The following is a 16,814-nucleotide window of genomic DNA, read 5'->3' as shown; positions in this document are numbered from 1 at the left end:
AGAGTGTAGCAACGCAACAGGGGGCCCATTAATGTCGTCTGGCACCTCTGACTGAGCCTCCCTGAACAGTGGAGCTCTTTATGCACTAACCCAGGTGCTGGGACAACAGCCAGGGACCTGGAGGCGGTGGAGATAAGTGGGAGTGATCAGTCTGGAAGGTTACACTGGTGAGGCTAGACTTAGACCCCTTTAGATTTTTCATTTTTTACGATAGGGAAGATTCAGCCATCACTGGAGTATTTTAGAATCCCAAGGACATCGGAATAAAATTATCAGTTGTCAGATTCTTTTTAACAATACATCTTCAAAGTTTTTGCTTTAACATCTAAAAAAGATTCATGTTCTCATTTCAGATTATTAAGTATTGTGGGTGAGATGACTCACTCATGTGCCTTGACCTCTTAGGAAGTTGTCATTCTGTGGAATACTGTACCTACACTTACTCTAAATTTGAGTGGACTGTGTTTTAGTGTATTTGTAAATTGTGGATTCAGTTTCTAAAATTAAACTTTTTATTTGCAATCCCCCCCAAAATCTGTTTTTTTTTAAATTGAAGTAATAGCTTTGGCATTTTTGTAAAAATCATAAATGCCTGTTGTGAAAAATGGAGGAAACCACTCCCCTGCCCCCATCCACTCTGGTGATTACCCAAGAACTTCCTGCTGTGCCATGGTTGGGGCAGGTGTACAGTGTAGCAGAGCTGGTGACCTGACCTTCTTCCTGGTCTTACCTGGTCTCACTCATTCTCTGCGCCCCAGGGATCACATGTCTGTACCTGCACCCTCTACATCCTGGGGGGTCCACATTCATGGATTCAATACACATCTGTCAGCATGTAGGCACACTCCTGGCTCCATGTGCTCTGTTCATGGTGCTCTGTGACCCGCATTGTCATGCATCATCTGCTGTGAATTACTGTAATAATAGTGTTATAATAAATGGTTTTTAATGTCTGTATCTGTATTGTACTGCCCTCAATGAGCTCTCTGTTCAACAGGCACGTGGATTATGGATGAATTGTTTTTTCCTAAAATTCATTTGTTTTGTTTTGTTTAGGAGGTGATTTTTTTTGGTGGTACTGGGGATTGAACCCACAGGTGCTGAGCAACTGAGCCACACCCCCAGCCCTTTGTATTAATATTTTTTTGAAATTTTGAGACAGGGTCTGGCTAAGTAGCTGAGACTGACCTCAACCTTGGATTCTCCTGCTTGAGTATTCTGAGGTGCTAAGATGACATATCCAGTGTGAATTTTACAGAACCAGAGTATTTCAGACCAGTCACCCCTGGCGGACATTCATGGTTGAGGTCAGGGATGCCACAAGGTGGAGTGTTCATATCCAGGCACTGTTCTGAGCAGGTGCTTATGTGTACCTGCATTCTCACCTTGGACTGCAAGAGAGTGAGCCTCTGGGCAGGGGGTGGAAGGTCTGCCAGGGTTGTGCCTGAAGCAAGTGTTCTCAGATTAACCCATGATAGAATAAACTCATCGCTCTGACCTTTACCTTTCATACCTAGACCATCTTTCCAAGGGCTACTGCCATGGTTGGGGCAGGTGTGCAGTGTGGCAGAGCTGGTGACCTGACCTTCTTCCTGGTCTTACCTGGTCTCCCTCCTGCTCTGCACCCCAGGAATCACATGTCCGTACCTGCACCCTCTACATCCTGGGGCTCCACATCCATGGATTCAACCTGATTCTATCCTTCTTTAAAAGAAAGTCTAAGCTGGATTTAGTGGTGCACTCCTATGGCAGGAGGATCACAAAAGGCTCACAAGTGCCAGGCCAGCCTGGGCAGCTTAGCAAGACCCTGTCTCAAAATTTAAAAATAAACAAATAAGTAAAAAGAGCAGGGGATGTAGCTCTGGGATATGATCAATCCAGTACCAAAAAACCCCCATATTTTTTAATAATAAAAAATAAATGAAGTCCACCAGGAGTGGAACCACAGGGCTAATTGGAATGAGGAGTATATCTTTTTTTTTGGCAGAGTATGATTTTCAGAGAAATATCATTGCTACAAAATGTATTTTAGGTGACTCTGCTTTTTGTAAACTCAGCCAATCCTGCTTCCCTGTTTTAAAGGAATGTTATTCCTCTGCATGGATGAAAGGTATCCCATCATGTAAATTTGTGCAGTGCCAGACATATGGGCTTCCCAGAAGTTTCTTAGCAAAGGCTCTTGAAGCTGCTGCTTGTGGTAGGCTGAATCCAGCCTCATCCATAGGTGAGTGGGGTTCCTAAGCCCATATGGCTGTGAATGAGGCCTTACTTGGAAATGAGATCTTTGCAGATGCAATTAGTTTAATTCTGCTTATACCATAGTGGGTCAGGATAGGCCCTAAATCTAATATTAGTGGTGTCCTTCTACGAAGAGACAGAGAAGCCCAAATACACAAGGAGGACACCCAGTATCGGTGCAGACAGATCAGGGTGTACAGTACAAGCTCAGCACACCAAGGACACAGCTCAGATGTCCAGAGGTCTGCCTTGCTTGAAGGTCTATGACCAGTGTGCGGCAGGCAGGATGAGTGAGGTAGAATCTGGCTCCAGGTGCATAGAGGGAGAGAAGAGCCAGAAGTAAGTATCATGAGTCATGTGTGGGGTCACACACCTTATGTGCATGCAGGCATGCATCAATGTATAATTATCTTTTAAATACTAATTACTTTTTGGTACCAGGGATTGAACCCAGGGATGTTCTACTACTGAGCCACATCCACAATCCCCAGGACTATCTATCTATCTATCTATCTATCTATCTATCTATCTAATTAATTTTAAGACAGTATCTTGCTAAGTTGCTTAGGGCCTTGCTAAGTTGCTAAGGCTGGCTTTGAACTTTTGATCCTCCTGCCTCAGCCTCCCCAGCTGCTGGGATTTTAGTAGTCTCTCTATTTTGCCCCAGCTGGCCTTGAAATCCTAGGTTCAAACTGTCCTCCTGCCTCAGCTTCCCAAGTAGTGGGATCCACAGCACACAACACTCTGCCTACTCAGTAGATGTAGAATTTTCATTGAGGTGAAATTACATGTGCAACAAGTTTCCTGAGAAACCTACAGAAGGTCCCATGCAGACAGCTGAAGAGGTGGGACTTGGTGCTTCTCCGCGGAATATTGCTTCATCCCCACAATGTGTTTCCCTCTCCAGGGTGTTTTGGTCAGGACCAGTCTATCCAGGAAGAGGTTGTGTGGGTTATGAGCAGATCAGCTTAGCTGGTTTTGTCCCACTGTGTGACCAACACCCAAGGAACTTGGCAAACATGTAAGAAAATAGATTTCTACAGATAACACTAACTTGCCCTGATTCCCAGCATGCATTATAGAATGCCCGTGTTGTGGGCTAATGTATATTGTGGGCATTCTGACCCAGATGAGCTCTCATTAGTACCTTGACATGGCTAGGTTCTTGTGAACAGAGAGGGGGACTTAAGGGACATGGTGCTTGATTGTCCGTTTCCAGGAATGACACAGCAATTTTTATAAAACTACCCTCTCCCTTTTCTGTGGTGCTGAGATTGAATCTACATTTACTCTACATTTGTGTGTGCCAGACAAGTGCTGTGAGTTTGTCTAGCCTCCTTAGTATCTGGGATTACCAGGGTGCACTATTGTGGATGGCTTAAAATTAACTCTTTTAAGTGACAATCTGGGTACCTTTAGTTCACAATGTTGCCTATACACACCCTCTGTCTAGCTCTGAACCATTTCATCACCCCAAAATAGAGTCTTGTCACCACTATATAGCTACCTCAGATTCTGGGCTCCCCAAGGCACCCACAGTTCTAACAAATGCACAGCCCAAGTGCTATGGCTGAGCTGCACTCCAGCCTTCACTCTCTTTTCTACCCTCAGGAAGCCATGAGGGTTAATTGGTGCCTTTCAAGGTTTTCAGCAAATTACCCAGAAGGGCAAATGGTTTTGAATACTGTGCAAACAAAATCAGATTGTGCCATCCACAGCACAGCTGGGCCAGGAAAGTGGGACAGGTGGCCAAGAGCCCAGTGCATACACCCAAAGCTGGGCTGTGAGATAAGTTTCCTGAGAAATGCTACAGAATTTCCCATGGAGACAGCTGGAGAGGTGGGACTTGGTGCTTTTCCAAGGAATGATGCTTTTCCCGAAAATAGTGCTCCATCCCCACAGCACCTTTCCCTGTCCAGGGTACACTGGTCTGGACTAGTTTCCCCAGGGAGGGGTTGTGTGGGTTATGAGCAGATGAGCTTAGCTGGCTTTGTTTCACTGTGTGACTGACTACTACCCAAGGAACTTGGTGAGCCTGTGAGAAAGTAGCTTTCTACAGATAATAACACTAACTTGCCCTGATTCCCAGCATATGTGAGAGAATACCTGTCATGGGATAATGAGTACTGTGGACATTCTGGCCCAGATGCACTCTCATTAATGCCTTGACATGGCCAAGTACTTGTGAATAGAGAAAGAGTCTTGAGGGATATGGTGTTTTATTGTCCTTTTTTCCCAGGAATGACACACAAGTCAAAGAAAGCTGGCATTGCAAAGGAGGGAAGCCTTCCTATGACTCAGCAGAGGGAGTCTCTCTCCCTGTTGTTTTCAAGGCTGCCATAGAATTGGAGGGGACAGCAGGAGTGAGCCAAGTTAAAATGCTACAGAATTTACCATCCTTACAAAGACTCATCATTTTTCTTAAATAAATGCTCCCAGATTGTTTTCACCTTTGATTCATTTTTAGAATTCATAAAAAAGCTGATTGGGGCTTTTTTGGGCAAGTTTTCTCTCTTTTTTTTTTTTTTGAGAAGAGAATTCTCAGCAGTCTCTGCTTGATTTTCTTTGATGTCTCTGCAGTTCACATTTAAGAAATGAATGAGGGGGCTGAGGATATATCTCAATTGATAGAGTGCTTTCCTTGCATGCACAAGGCCCTGGGTTCAATCCCTAGCACCACACAAAAAAAGAATAATCATCATAAACCCCCTGTGAAGGAGGACAGTGACAACTAGCTGGCCATGCAATTCAGTTAGGAGTGGTAACCAACACTAAAAGAATATAACTGATCCTGGGTATAGTGATCACACCTGTAATCCCAGCCACTCTGGAGGCTGAGGCAGACGGATCACAAGCTCAAAGATATCCTGGATAGTTTAGTGAGTCCCTTAGTGAGTCAAAAAGGACTGGGATTCAGCTTAGTGGTGGAGTGCTTGTCAAACATATGAAACCCTAGTTCCATTTCCAGTACCACAAACAAATGAACAAAAAACTGGAAACAACTCCCACATACATTGGCAGAGGAACCAGCACCTCAAGTTAGAGATGAAAGGAAACAACAGGGCTTGTGCCTTCTTGGAAACTGAGGCAGTATGAAGGGTTCTTGGGATCAGGTCAGAAGTACTTCAGACATGGTGCTCAGAGTTACAGGCAAGGATTTATTAGAAAAACAGGAAAGAGAAAAGGGGGACAGTCTCAAGGGATGTTAGAAATATCAGTGTCACAGAAAAGCAGGGAGCTGAAATTTCAAACCCCTTGGTTCTTGTGTTCCAACAAAAGAAAATTTAAACTCAGATCAAAGTCATGCAAAAGAACTATACTATAGGTAAAAGTAATGTAAAAGTAAATGCAAAGTGAGGATTAAGTAGAAAGCACTTTCAAATGAGACAGAAGAGGCCATCTCTGAGCAGAAAATGACAAAGGAGACAATGCTGTCTCCAAATTTATTATTGTTTGATGTTTACCAGGAGAACTGAGGAACACCTCTGTATTCTTTACCAATCAGGTGTTCAACTCCTCCTTCTCATTGGGTGGTGGAGCTTTTGACTTTGATTGGTCCTCTCCAGAATTATCACAGTGGCCATCCTATTTAGGGGGGCTTCATCTGTAGGTCAATTCCATGTTAATGTGGGCACTGAGGTCAATAGCTGGTCAGAAATTACTTTTGTGCACTTGCACTACTGAAGAAACCTTCCTTCCCAGACAAATGGAGACACCTCTGACCATAATTGCTAGCGTTACATCAACATCAACGAACCTTGTCAAGAGTTAGTTCCATTAATCCTTTTCTGTTGACATGGTGCTACCATGTTTTAGTTTATTTTCTACAAATTGACTACCACCCTTTGCTTTCTTGTCTACTTTGGAAGTAGTTTAAAGAAGACCTTAAAGTAATTTAAAGAACACTTATGACCTTGCCTGCATTTCGCTGCTCATTGCTAGCTACCAGGATGGTGAAAGAAATCAAACATGAGCTCCAGAGGGGGTGGGCGAAGCCAACCTTGATTCTTGCCAGAGGCCATATTATAGAACCTGTCTAGCAAGTGTGGCCAGTCATCCTGCTTATATCACTAACTTAAAGCAGCACTGCCCTTTATTCTGGTTGGAAGAGTTTGGGTTTTACAATCTACAAGACTGGCTAATTTTAAAACTGAAGCAGGAAAAGGGAAGGGCCATAGTTAAAATGGCCACCACAGGATCCAGTTAAGGCTACATTTTGGAAACAGACCACTGTCATTTGTATTTTTCTTAGGGAAAAAGTGGGTCCTCTAAGAGAAAAGAAGGATGGTGAACCTCTCTTCCCCTGTGGTTTTATTGGGGGTCTCAGTGAAACTGGATTTTCACAATGAGACTAGACTCCACACCTGGCCAATTTTCTTCTGGGTTCTTGACTGGCAAATTTGAAGAATAAAATCCAGGGACAAGCCAGGTATGGTGGTGCACACCTGTAATCCCAGCAACATAGGAGGCTGAGACAGGATGATCACAAGTTCAAGATACCTTCCTCTTGGAGGCAGTCATGCAGCCACCAAGCTGTCAATTAAAAGTCATGAGGAGGTGGACTTGGGCAAGACTCTGGATGCTTCCTGGTGAATAAGAGTAGATTATGGTTAGGCAATGGGCCCCTCTTTCAGAGGCAGAGACCACACAGCAGACTAACCTCTAGAAATATTAATGGGCACCATCAAGGCCTATTTCTTTCTTTCCTTCCTTCCTTCCTTTCTTTCCTATGAGGGACCAACCTAGGGGTGCTTAACCACTGAGCAATATCCCCACATCCCCAGTTTGTTTTTTATTTTTTAACATTTTGTGTCAGGGTCTTGCTAAGTTGCTTAGGGCCTCGATAAGTTTTTGAGGCTATCTTTGAACTAATTGGGAATTCAGAGATATATTATAAACAGAATGGTGGCTCCCATTTTTCTCTCTAAGGCTAGATTTAAATTGATTGACTGATTGATTGATAGATACTAGGAGATGCACTTAGAAGCCCTTTACCTGAGCCATATCCCCAGCATTTTTTATTTTGAGACAGGGTCTCACATGGGCTGGCCTCGAACTTTCGATCCTACTGCCTCAGCCTTCCAAGTCTCTGGGAATCACAGGAATGTGTCACTATGCCGGAACTGGCACTGGTGTTCTGAAGTTTGGGAGAGCAAGTCCTGGTTTCCTTTAGGCCCGTGGGCAGAGGGCCGCTACCTCTGCAGCAGGGTCATGGACACTGTCCAAGGTGCTGGGCTCCTGGAGCTACTACCCTTAAGCATCCGGATCCCCCAAGGCTATCCCGGCGCTTTGTGGGAGGAGGCGGATTCAGGGACCTGCTTTATGACCTGTACCAGGCGCACAGCTGCAGCTGATGCCTCTGAGGAAAGGGGTGGTGATCTGGGAGGGAGCGGGTCCCTTGCGTGAATCACTAGTGGGTAATTCCGGCCACGCCCGCGCCTGCCCAGCTTTGAGAGAGAAGGGCGGAGGGGCGGGGGCCCTGTGACTTGTGAATAAAAGAGCGCGGGCCTGGCAGCGGAATTCCCCATGCTGCAGGTGAGTGCGAGCAGGCGGCAGATCCCGCTGGGCAGGATGCGGAGGTACAGGAGTGCAGTCTTCTGGACGCCAGGGGTCCCTGTGGCAGAATTCCCAGTCTAGGTGCCGGATCCCCCGGGATAGGGCACGGAGAGGTTGGGTATGGGTCTCCTGGGTGAGAGGGACCTCCAGAGACGGTGATGTGGGACGCTGGTGCGGGTTCGCAAGGCCTGAATCTCGCTGGGCTGGGTGAGGGCCACTGGGTCCCTCGGGTCGCCGTGCCAGGCATGTTTGGGGTGAGGGGGGCTGGCTGCCTTTTCTTGCTGGTTCCAAATTTCGGTTTCTCCGCGGGAAACTGGTCCAGCCCGTCCTGACCCCCAACTCTCCAGCTGCAGGACGGCGGGGCTGCAGGGATTTCCTTGTCCTGGGCAACATCCCTGGAGGGCAGGACCCCCCCCCCACACACACACACACCCAACGTCAGGGCCACCCCCCCCCCCCCCCCCCCCCCCCCGCTTCATGCCAGGGCCTGCAGCAGCCTCCTCCACAGCGCTGCCAGGGTGAAAAGGCTGAGAGAGCTTAGAGCAGCCTGATGCTGCTTGGGCATCCTTCCCCATCACCTGTACCGGCTTTAGTAACTTTTAGAAGAAAAGTATAGCGGCCCCAAACAGCAGAGCCTTCAGCACAGCGCCCTCCTAGCTTCCAGGTCAGGAATCCAGGCCGGGGTGGCATCATTGAGCAGTGCAGAACCCTCGGGTCAGCCATCCCTGCCCCTGTTGGCTTTTCCTTTATGGTGGTTAAGGGGCAGGGCTAGCCTTGAGTTCTATGGTGGGCTGGTGACTGGCAAAAGGACAGAAAGGACTGGTGAGAAAAGACACAAGCTGATCAGGAAAGTGTTGGGTGTCTGGGGTGCTCACTCTGCCCTTTGGCCCTTGGTGCAAAACAATAGTGTTTTGGAGAGGTGTCCCAAGCTCTGCTCTGGACGTTTTGGTCTCTAGGGCAATGGAGCACCCCATTGGACAATTTCAAATGGTGACAGGCCCAAGACACACCACCCCAAAATGTGAGCTGGGAGACAGAACATGTCCCCGCAAAATACACTTTGGCATATCTGTGACTGGTTATTCTTAGAAACTTGGAGTCCAGGAGTAGCTCTGACAGCTGTCCTTTTGTAAAAGAAATTGCCCCCGTGAAGGAAATCTGCATTAGTAAAGAGGGCTGCTCCCAGACAGCTTCAATTACCTGGGAAACTGCATAATGACACCATCTCCATTCATCTCATGGTTCCACCCTGGCCTTTTTTTCAATGTGTCCACCCCCAGGATCCTCCAAGCTCTGTCCCTTCCTGTAGCTCTGGTGTTGTGTAATGGCCAACTGACCCTTCTTCAACCCATATTTTATGCATAGGTATGTAATTAAATGTGCTTAATTATCCTTCTGTTAGTCTGTCTGATGTCGATTTAATTCATAAACCAGCTAAAGAATCTAGAATGGTGGAGGGAAGCCATTTTCGTTTGTCTACAGTGGAAAGGAGCCTGGGGGAGGGAGAGGTAGTCATCAAAGGTTTTTGAGTGAAGAAGGCCCAGACCTTGGTGGTATTTGGTTCAGGGGCTGTGTGGAGGGGATGGGGCACTATGGGAACTGGGGCTGGGCTGTGGCAGGTGAACCACCTGAAGAGCTGGTCCTCCAGTGCAGACCTTGGGAGAGGTACAGGGGGCTGCAGCAAGGGAAGTCTGCACGCAGTGGGTACCTCCAGCTGGTGCCGGGCCACTGCTGTGGCCACTGCTTCTGTACTCTTTGGTGCACAACCAGCAGAAGACCATGGTGGCTGGGTGGGTATGCTTTGGGGTTCATGGGTTAGGGAAGAGACAAGGCCTGCCATATTGACCTCAACCTGGAGTGGCTGTGACTCTCTCCCTAGTTGGATGTCACCTGGTCAAGGAGAGGAGTGGTCCTCCATAGATGGCAGTGTCCCGCCAGGTATTGGGAAGCCCAAATTCAACCCATTAGCACAGGCTGGCCTCTGCCAGAAGTGCTGCTCAGCCAGAGGTGATCATGGCCATGGCCACTACCACCTCTCTAGTGCTGTAAAGCTGTTCCTGTAAGACTCACCCAATCCTCCCCTGTGCTTAGGGCTACTTATGGGGCAGTTGTCTTGTCCTCTCTCTCAGGGGAGCAGGGTGAGATACTAAGGAACCCAAATTAGGCAGTGACACCCAGCTCCAACCTTGCTGTCCAAGCAGCTCTGCATACATCTGGGGGTCACTTATGCTGGGCCAAGGTTCTGCCCTTGCTGCAACTCCACCCAAGTCCCGGCGCACCACCCCCAAGTTCTCAGTGGTTGTCTGGGGAAGCTGGCCTAGCCTGCAGTCTGAGCTACAGTCTTAGATTGCTGGGTGGTGGCAGAGACAGAGAAGGGAGTGGCTTCTGCATGGAGGGGATCCAGGGCAGAGAGGGACTTGGGATGGGCCAGTGGCCATGAGCAGCCGCAAGGGAAACACTGCTGCTGGGTTTCAGTTGACCAGGATAACTTTCTGGTTACAGCAATCTCACTTTTTTAGAAACTGAAATTGAAATGAGACTGTGGTCACATGAGAGTAGGCATAGTTTATAGCAGCTGCCTTGGGGAGTTTTGCTTACCCCTTGAGACCTGCAGGAGAAGGGACACTGGGCTGGAGGATTCCTCAGTTAGAGACAGCCCTTCTCCTGTGAGGAGGTCCCCAAGTTCTGCAGCCAGTGTGGAGAGAGGCTACCTCCTGCAGCCCCAGGACCAGGCAAGTCTCAAGGAGTGCTAGGGTTAAGTGGGGAGTGCCTTCCAAGCGTATGGGAGTAGGGCTAGCTTGCAGACTCAGAAGAAGCCCAGCTTCAGACCTCTTCCACTTTTTTCAAGCAGTTTTGTGAGGTTTTTTGCTGGAGTCATCTGTCCTGCTTAAAATTCCCAGTCTCTTTTCTTTGAGGGAACTGCATTCAGTCCCCCTTGGGAATGAGAAGCCTCTGGCTGAGCTGAAGGGCTCGGGACACTCCAGAGGATATCTAGGGAAGTGTCTGAGGCTTCTGGAGGGGGAGGGCTCTGTAGGTTTGCAATGCCCTGGGAGGGGTCCCCGCAGCCTGCCCAGGCTGTCAGTGGAGGGACAGGAGGGGACCAGCTGTCAGATGGGCCTTCCCTGCTGATGGCCAGAATAGAGCAAGTGCCTCCCCTGCCCCTGTCCTGCTGCCCTAGAGCCCATTGGGCACAGAGCTCCCAGAGGGCAGCACTGCTTTCCCTCAGCCCCAAGGACACCCTGAGCATCTGGGACTTGTGGATCCTTGGGATGGGGCAGTGGCCATGAGCAACCACAGGGGCTGCAGATTGTTTGTGAAGATTTGTATACTGGTGGAGCTACCTGCCAGGGCTCCCCACCCCTGGGTACCAGGAAGAACATCTGCCAGCTGGAGCCTTGGGAGGGGAGGGTTTGCAATCCCAGGGGTTTAAAAAAGGCAAGCTGCTAAGCTGTGATGTGCCCAGCATTGTGCTAAACACGACATTATCATAAATCCCTGTCCTATAGATGCTGAGAGTGAAGCACAGAGAGGTTAAGTATCTTGCCCACAGCCACACATCTAGCAATAAGAAGAGACAGGATTTGAACCCTCTGGAACCCAAGTGTAGGTTGAACTGTGGTTGAGGTCTTGCTGGTCTGGTTTGAGGGGAGAAAAGGGGTCTGAGTGATGAGCAGTGCCAGACTGTTTTCACAGGCTTGCTGTGGGGCCGGGACAAGACAGGGTGGTCCCTGACAGTGGCCAGGAAAGGGCAGGTGGGGCAGACACAGAACCCTGAGGGGCTTCATTTGGTCCCTATCCCTTTGGGAAGTGGTGTCCCATGTTCATCCTGCTGCAGAGCCTCCCTGAAAGGCCACTGTCCCCTGCCCCTCTTTTCATTTTTGGTGAGGGGCTGGGACTTGCCAAGGGCAACAGAACCACTTGCCAGCAGAATCAGAACAATCTCAGGATCTGCCTGAGAACACAACACAGGCATGAGGCCTTTTTACCAAATGCCACTGATTCCTACTGTTGCTGGGAATCAGACAAGAAGCAGGAGGATCACAGCCTCAGGAACTTTTTTAGAAACTGAAACAGGACACAAGGGACTTGGCTTCCCAGCAGAGGAAGGCCTCTCCTTTCAGCAACTGGAGGTTCTCTAGGTGGTTCCACCTGCTGCAGGAATCCCAGGAATCCATGGGGCCAGTGAGGTCATTGTGTGCTCTACCAGGAACCCAGGCCCATGGTTGAAGTCCTGGGGAAGAGTCCTGAGGTCTCTGCACAGACAGGGTGAGGGCTTTGAGAGCTGTGGACCACCCATCTCTGCCCTAGGTCCCCAAGGGACCCAGGAGGGCCTCCTTCCTGAATGCTGGGAGGTTCCTGGAGGAGGCACCAAGGTCCAGGCAGCATGTTTCTCTTTTATTCTATGTTTTCCTGGAGGATGTGTGTTTCTACAATGGAGGAAATAAGTTCAGAGTCGCCAGAGCATCAGGGATCCTGGGAGGCTGGGAGTATGCAGCTTGGAGCCTGGTTGTGGGGTGCTCCCTGCAGGAGGAGCAGCCTTGCCTCTGGGGCCCAGGGTGGGTGGGTTCAGCCAAGACCCTGGTATGAATGGGTGAGACCTCTTCCCCATGAGGTTTCCCAGGCAGCTCCAGTGGAGGCCCAGCCCAGGATGAGAGTGGATATCTACTGGGTGGGGAAGAGGCCCGGGCAGTGGCATCTTTTGTCTGAATTTTACTTTCTTCTTCCCCCTCTCCCCCTGGCACACAATAGGCTGGCAAAGTCTGTTGTGTTGTGCCCTGGAGTCTTTGCTTTTGAATTGTAACAAAATTATCATAACACACATTTGGCATTTAATGTTTTAAAGTGGAACATTTCAGGGGCCTGTGGGGCAGAGCACCAGTGTCAGTGAGCTGGTGTGAGCTTCCACACTTCTTTTCTGGTCCTGGGGATTGAACCCAGGGGTATTTAACCACTGAACTATATCCCCAGCTCTTTTTATATTTTATTTTGATATAGGCCCTCGCTAAGTTTCTGAGGCCGGTTTTGAACCTGTGATTCTCCTACCTTGCTAGGATACAGGTATGTACAACCACACCCAGCTCTTCCTCACATTTCTAAAGAAACTGGTATGCTCAGCAGCTGGATGCTCTGTCTTGGCGGGATCTGATGATGTGGGAAGACTGGCCTGGATATTCTAATCCACCTTCAGCTGCTGGGCTGCCTCCCTAGCAAATTCCTGTCACTGGCCAGTCTGTCTAGAGAACACACTCTTACACCCCTGGACTGGCACGCTTACTGGGTGACCTCTGCCAGCCCTCCAGCCTCTCCAGCTGCAATGGCTGCAGTGTGTCCAAGGTTTCATCTCCTATCCCACCCTCCCCTCCCTAGTTCTGGGAGTGCTTCATCTTGTACATAGTCCAGTGGGGTGGGCAGAAGTGGCAACTGGGGGTCCAGTTATGATCTCTTTTTTAAATTTTTTTTATTAGTTGCTCAAAACATTACAATGATCTTGACATATCATACATTTGATTCAAGTAGGGTATGAATTCTTTTTTTTCCACGTGTACAGATTGCAGTATCACATTGGTTTTACAGCCATGTTTTAGCAGGGAAGCAGGTGTCTTTTGGGAAATCAGCTGGCCACTTGTATTTGTTTTTGTTGGACTGCCTGTTGAAATTTACAGTCCTTGGGGCTATTTGTGTTGGAGAACACAGGGAGTCAGGGCCTGGCTCGAGGGTTTGGGTGTGCCTAGGGTCTTGCTCCTTTCTCTGGTCCTGGCAGCCCTACCCTTTTGCACATGGTAGCTTTGTCTTCAGGCTAACTGTAGATGGAACTGTAGGCCAGGGTTCAATATCCAGCCCACCATTGTGGATCCTCAAGGAGCAGGTATGGGTGTTCAACTCCTGTAGGAGCCCTGGAGCCCACCCTGAGTCCATCCCTGGGGCCAGGGAAGATGCCAGGTTCTGACTGGATGAGGTTCCCTATAACTGCCCATCCAGCTGGCATAGCAGGTGGGAGGCCCATCAGAATCCCGGTTTATTGTTAAATGTCAACTGTGTAAAAGGGAAGTGGTCTGGAAGTAGAGAGTGTGGCAGAAAATTTTCCAAATTTTTGGTGATGTGTTTTGTGTGAGCAGTTAGAGGCCTTGGTGTAGGGTCTAAGTCCTGCATGTGGGCCTCCTTCAGTGTGTGTGCCTGAGGGTCTTCTTCCTCCAGCCCTCTGGGCCCCAAGTCTGCATGGTCACTGCCTTCCAGAATGTGCAAAAAAAAAAAAAAAAAAGAGATGCAGTGTTCAAAGAGTTGGGAAAGGGAAGAGAGCAAGGGTTAAGGGAGGGAACACCTGGAACCCAGCAGGCCTGGGCCTTGGGCAGTCAGCTCAAAGAAGGTTCCAGGCACAGGCTTGAAATGGCACCATGTCATCCAGACCCAGGTTTGATAATAGAGATTCTTTGAAGGATGAATTTTAGGCTCAGATGTGCAGTCTTGGTGGCTGTGTGCTCATTGTGTGGGTGACATATTTGGTCAGGTGAGGTTCTCCATAGTTAAGAGGGTAGACAGATATGGTAATGCTAAGCCAAGGGAGGCAGGCCTCCAATAGGAGATTCCCCCTGGACTGGGGCTTCCTGCCCCTGAGGAAGTAGAAGGACTTTTCTGGTCAGGAAGAAAAGGGTAGATTCTGTTTTAGAGCTGCAGAATTTGGGGGTGCTATGGACATTTACCCAGCCCTGCCCCTTTCTTTTCTTTTCCTCTTCTCCTATACCACCCCTTTTTCTTTCTTTCTTCCTTGGTACTGGTAACTGAACCCAGAGGTGCTCTATTACTGAGCCACATCCCCAGCACTTTTTATTTGTATTTTGAGACAGTGCCTCACTAAGTTGCTGAGGCTGGCCTCACATTTGCAATCCTCCTGCGTGAACCTCCTGAGTTGCTGGAATTACAGGCACATACACCTGGCAGCCCAGCCTCTTTCTGTCTGATTTGCTGTCTCTTTGCAGTTGGGTCTCTGGCCACATCCTATCTGGCTGGTAGCAGAAACTACACCAGGGCCTTGGAGAGGATGGGGCTGACCTTGGAGAGGATGGGGCTGACGGGATCTTCCCAGTGTGGCCTTCTGGTGACCCCTGATTTTCCCTGATCCGACCTGTCCTTCATCTCCCTGTGTAGATTCTGAGAACAATAACTCCTTGGTGGCCCCAGCCCTGAAGGAAGAGATGGAGTTCAGGGAAGTGCTGAAGGAAGACAAGGACCTGAGCTTGTCACCAGGCTCCAGAGATTGGCAGGAAAATGCAGCTGAGCCCAGTTCTATCGAAGTGTCGAGGACTGTCCAAAGAGTGAGTGAGCTGTTCTGCCTCCACCTGTCCCTGCCCCTGCTCTTTGTATCCCTGATGGCTGAGCTGGGACAGCTAAGTCACAGTCACCACCACCATGTGTCCCTCATCCCCTGACTTTTCCCAGGCAACCTTACTGCATAGTGGTCCAGCTGGCCCCAGAAGTGCCACAACATGGGCAGTGGCCTGGATGCCCCCAGGGTCTGGTCTATCCCCAGAGGAGTCCACAGGCTCCAGGTTCCTGATCTTCCTTTCCCAGCCCTAGACCCAATACTTACGTGTCTCAAGAACTGTGGCTGGGCCAGGTGTGGGTCCCGCTGTCTTCTGGGTCTCTGTGTTGATGTGCGGGGCTGGGTGCTCCTCCACTGTGCCGCAAAACCCGTCTAGGTGTTGCTGGCTGGCAGGTGCTTTCAGGTGCTCTTCCTTGGAGGTGAGGCCCCATCAGCCTCTGGGAGGCATTAGACATAGAGGAATTATTCTATGGTCAGGGGCTCCCACTGGAGCCTGGGGAGGGTTGTAGGAGGGAGCTTCTTGCCAGTGTTCAGGAACACAGGGCGGCAGGGGAGAGGGAACTCCAGCTCACAGACACCCAGGGTGTGGTGCCTACTCCCAGGCTTCCTCCTGGGCAATGCAAGACCTCCTTGACATACATTAGGATGGCTGTGATAAATACTGTTAAATCACAGGTGTTGCTGAGGAGGTAGTCTGTGTGCCTGGCTGCAGAGCCTCCCCCTAGCCCTGGATCAGCTGGTTGCCCTCATGCTTCTGCTGAAGGGGCTGAGCTGGGCCATTTGTGAGGTGGCAGCACCCACTCAGGTTTTGGGCCTTGTGGCAGGTCATTTGGGGGGGCACCGTCTTTCTGTTCTGTGCTGCCTGCCCACTCTGACTCCCAGCTTTTATTTCTTGTGAAAGTCTCTCCATTGACATCCACAGGCCACTCAGGGTGGCATCCAGGCAAGTCGCATCCAAATTGGGTCTGTGCCCATCAGCAGACTGTGCTTGAGACACCAGTGGTATGGCAGGCAGCTTGGTGTCTGCTTTTTGGGGTTCACTTTTCAGATCATTGGTTGAGTGTGTTCCAGGTTCACTATAATACGAGTAGAGAAGCTTGCTCGTGTAATGAAGGTGCTTTGCACACGAGGAAAGCAGAGCCGCCTCACCCCTGCAGGGGGTGCTGTCACTCACAAAGGGCTGTGGCTGTTCCTGAGTACCATGGTTACACACTATTTCACATATGGGTTGGGCTGGGCCTTGGTGAGTTTGGAGGCAAGGTGCCTGGTGTGGACCTTCCTCCAGGGGTGTGGGTGTACCAAGAGCTCCCTGCTATGGTGTTGGTGAGCATAGCCACGTCAAATCAGGTTGGACTCACCCAGGCCAAAGTGAGCCCTTCATGACAGCAGAACTGAACCACAAAGCAGAGTAGGCATGTGGCTCAGAAGTGATGCACTTGCCCCATGAGCAGGAGGCAGTGGGTTCCACGCCCTGCCCTGCGAAACATACACACATAAACTAAAAATAGATGACTGACATCCGAGGGTCTGAGATGAGGCAATGTGGACTTCCAAGCAGGAAGAGAGCAGGTTTAATGTGCCTGTTCTTACTCCTGTTAACAGATTTATATACAAAAGTACAGTGTTTCGACCGGGTTTGTTCTGGAGTTTCCTGGGAGTTGACAAAAAATATTCTAAAGTTCATCTAAACTGTGAATTGGTG

At 49.4% G+C, this 16,814-nt stretch overlaps 1 protein-coding gene across 7 annotated transcripts in view; it reads left to right on the top strand.

Annotated features, from left to right (window-relative positions):
• Positions 1-16,814, top strand: part of LOC101970728 (E3 ubiquitin-protein ligase RNF213-like) — a 196,186-nt gene that overhangs the window by 37,613 nt on the left and 141,759 nt on the right. For 6 of the 7 annotated variants that reach the window (XR_013429775.1, XR_013429774.1, XM_078030412.1 and 3 more), the window contains exon 2: positions 14,938-15,104. Coding sequence is in view for 5 of the 7 variants with exons in the window: in XM_078030412.1 (XP_077886538.1) it covers positions 14,938-15,104 (167 nt within the window). In the remaining 2 variants the exon portion in view is untranslated. Of the gene's footprint in view, positions 1-12,789; positions 12,853-14,937; positions 15,105-16,814 lie in introns of all 7 variants that reach the window. The other variant, XM_078030410.1, reaches the window with a different exon arrangement.

This window comes from Ictidomys tridecemlineatus, chromosome 13 (genome assembly GCF_052094955.1).
Source record: "Ictidomys tridecemlineatus isolate mIctTri1 chromosome 13, mIctTri1.hap1, whole genome shotgun sequence".
NCBI lineage: Eukaryota > Metazoa > Chordata > Mammalia > Rodentia > Sciuridae > Ictidomys > Ictidomys tridecemlineatus.
The sequence above is the reverse complement of the archived record's forward strand: the minus strand, read 5'-3'. Positions and strand labels throughout refer to the sequence as shown.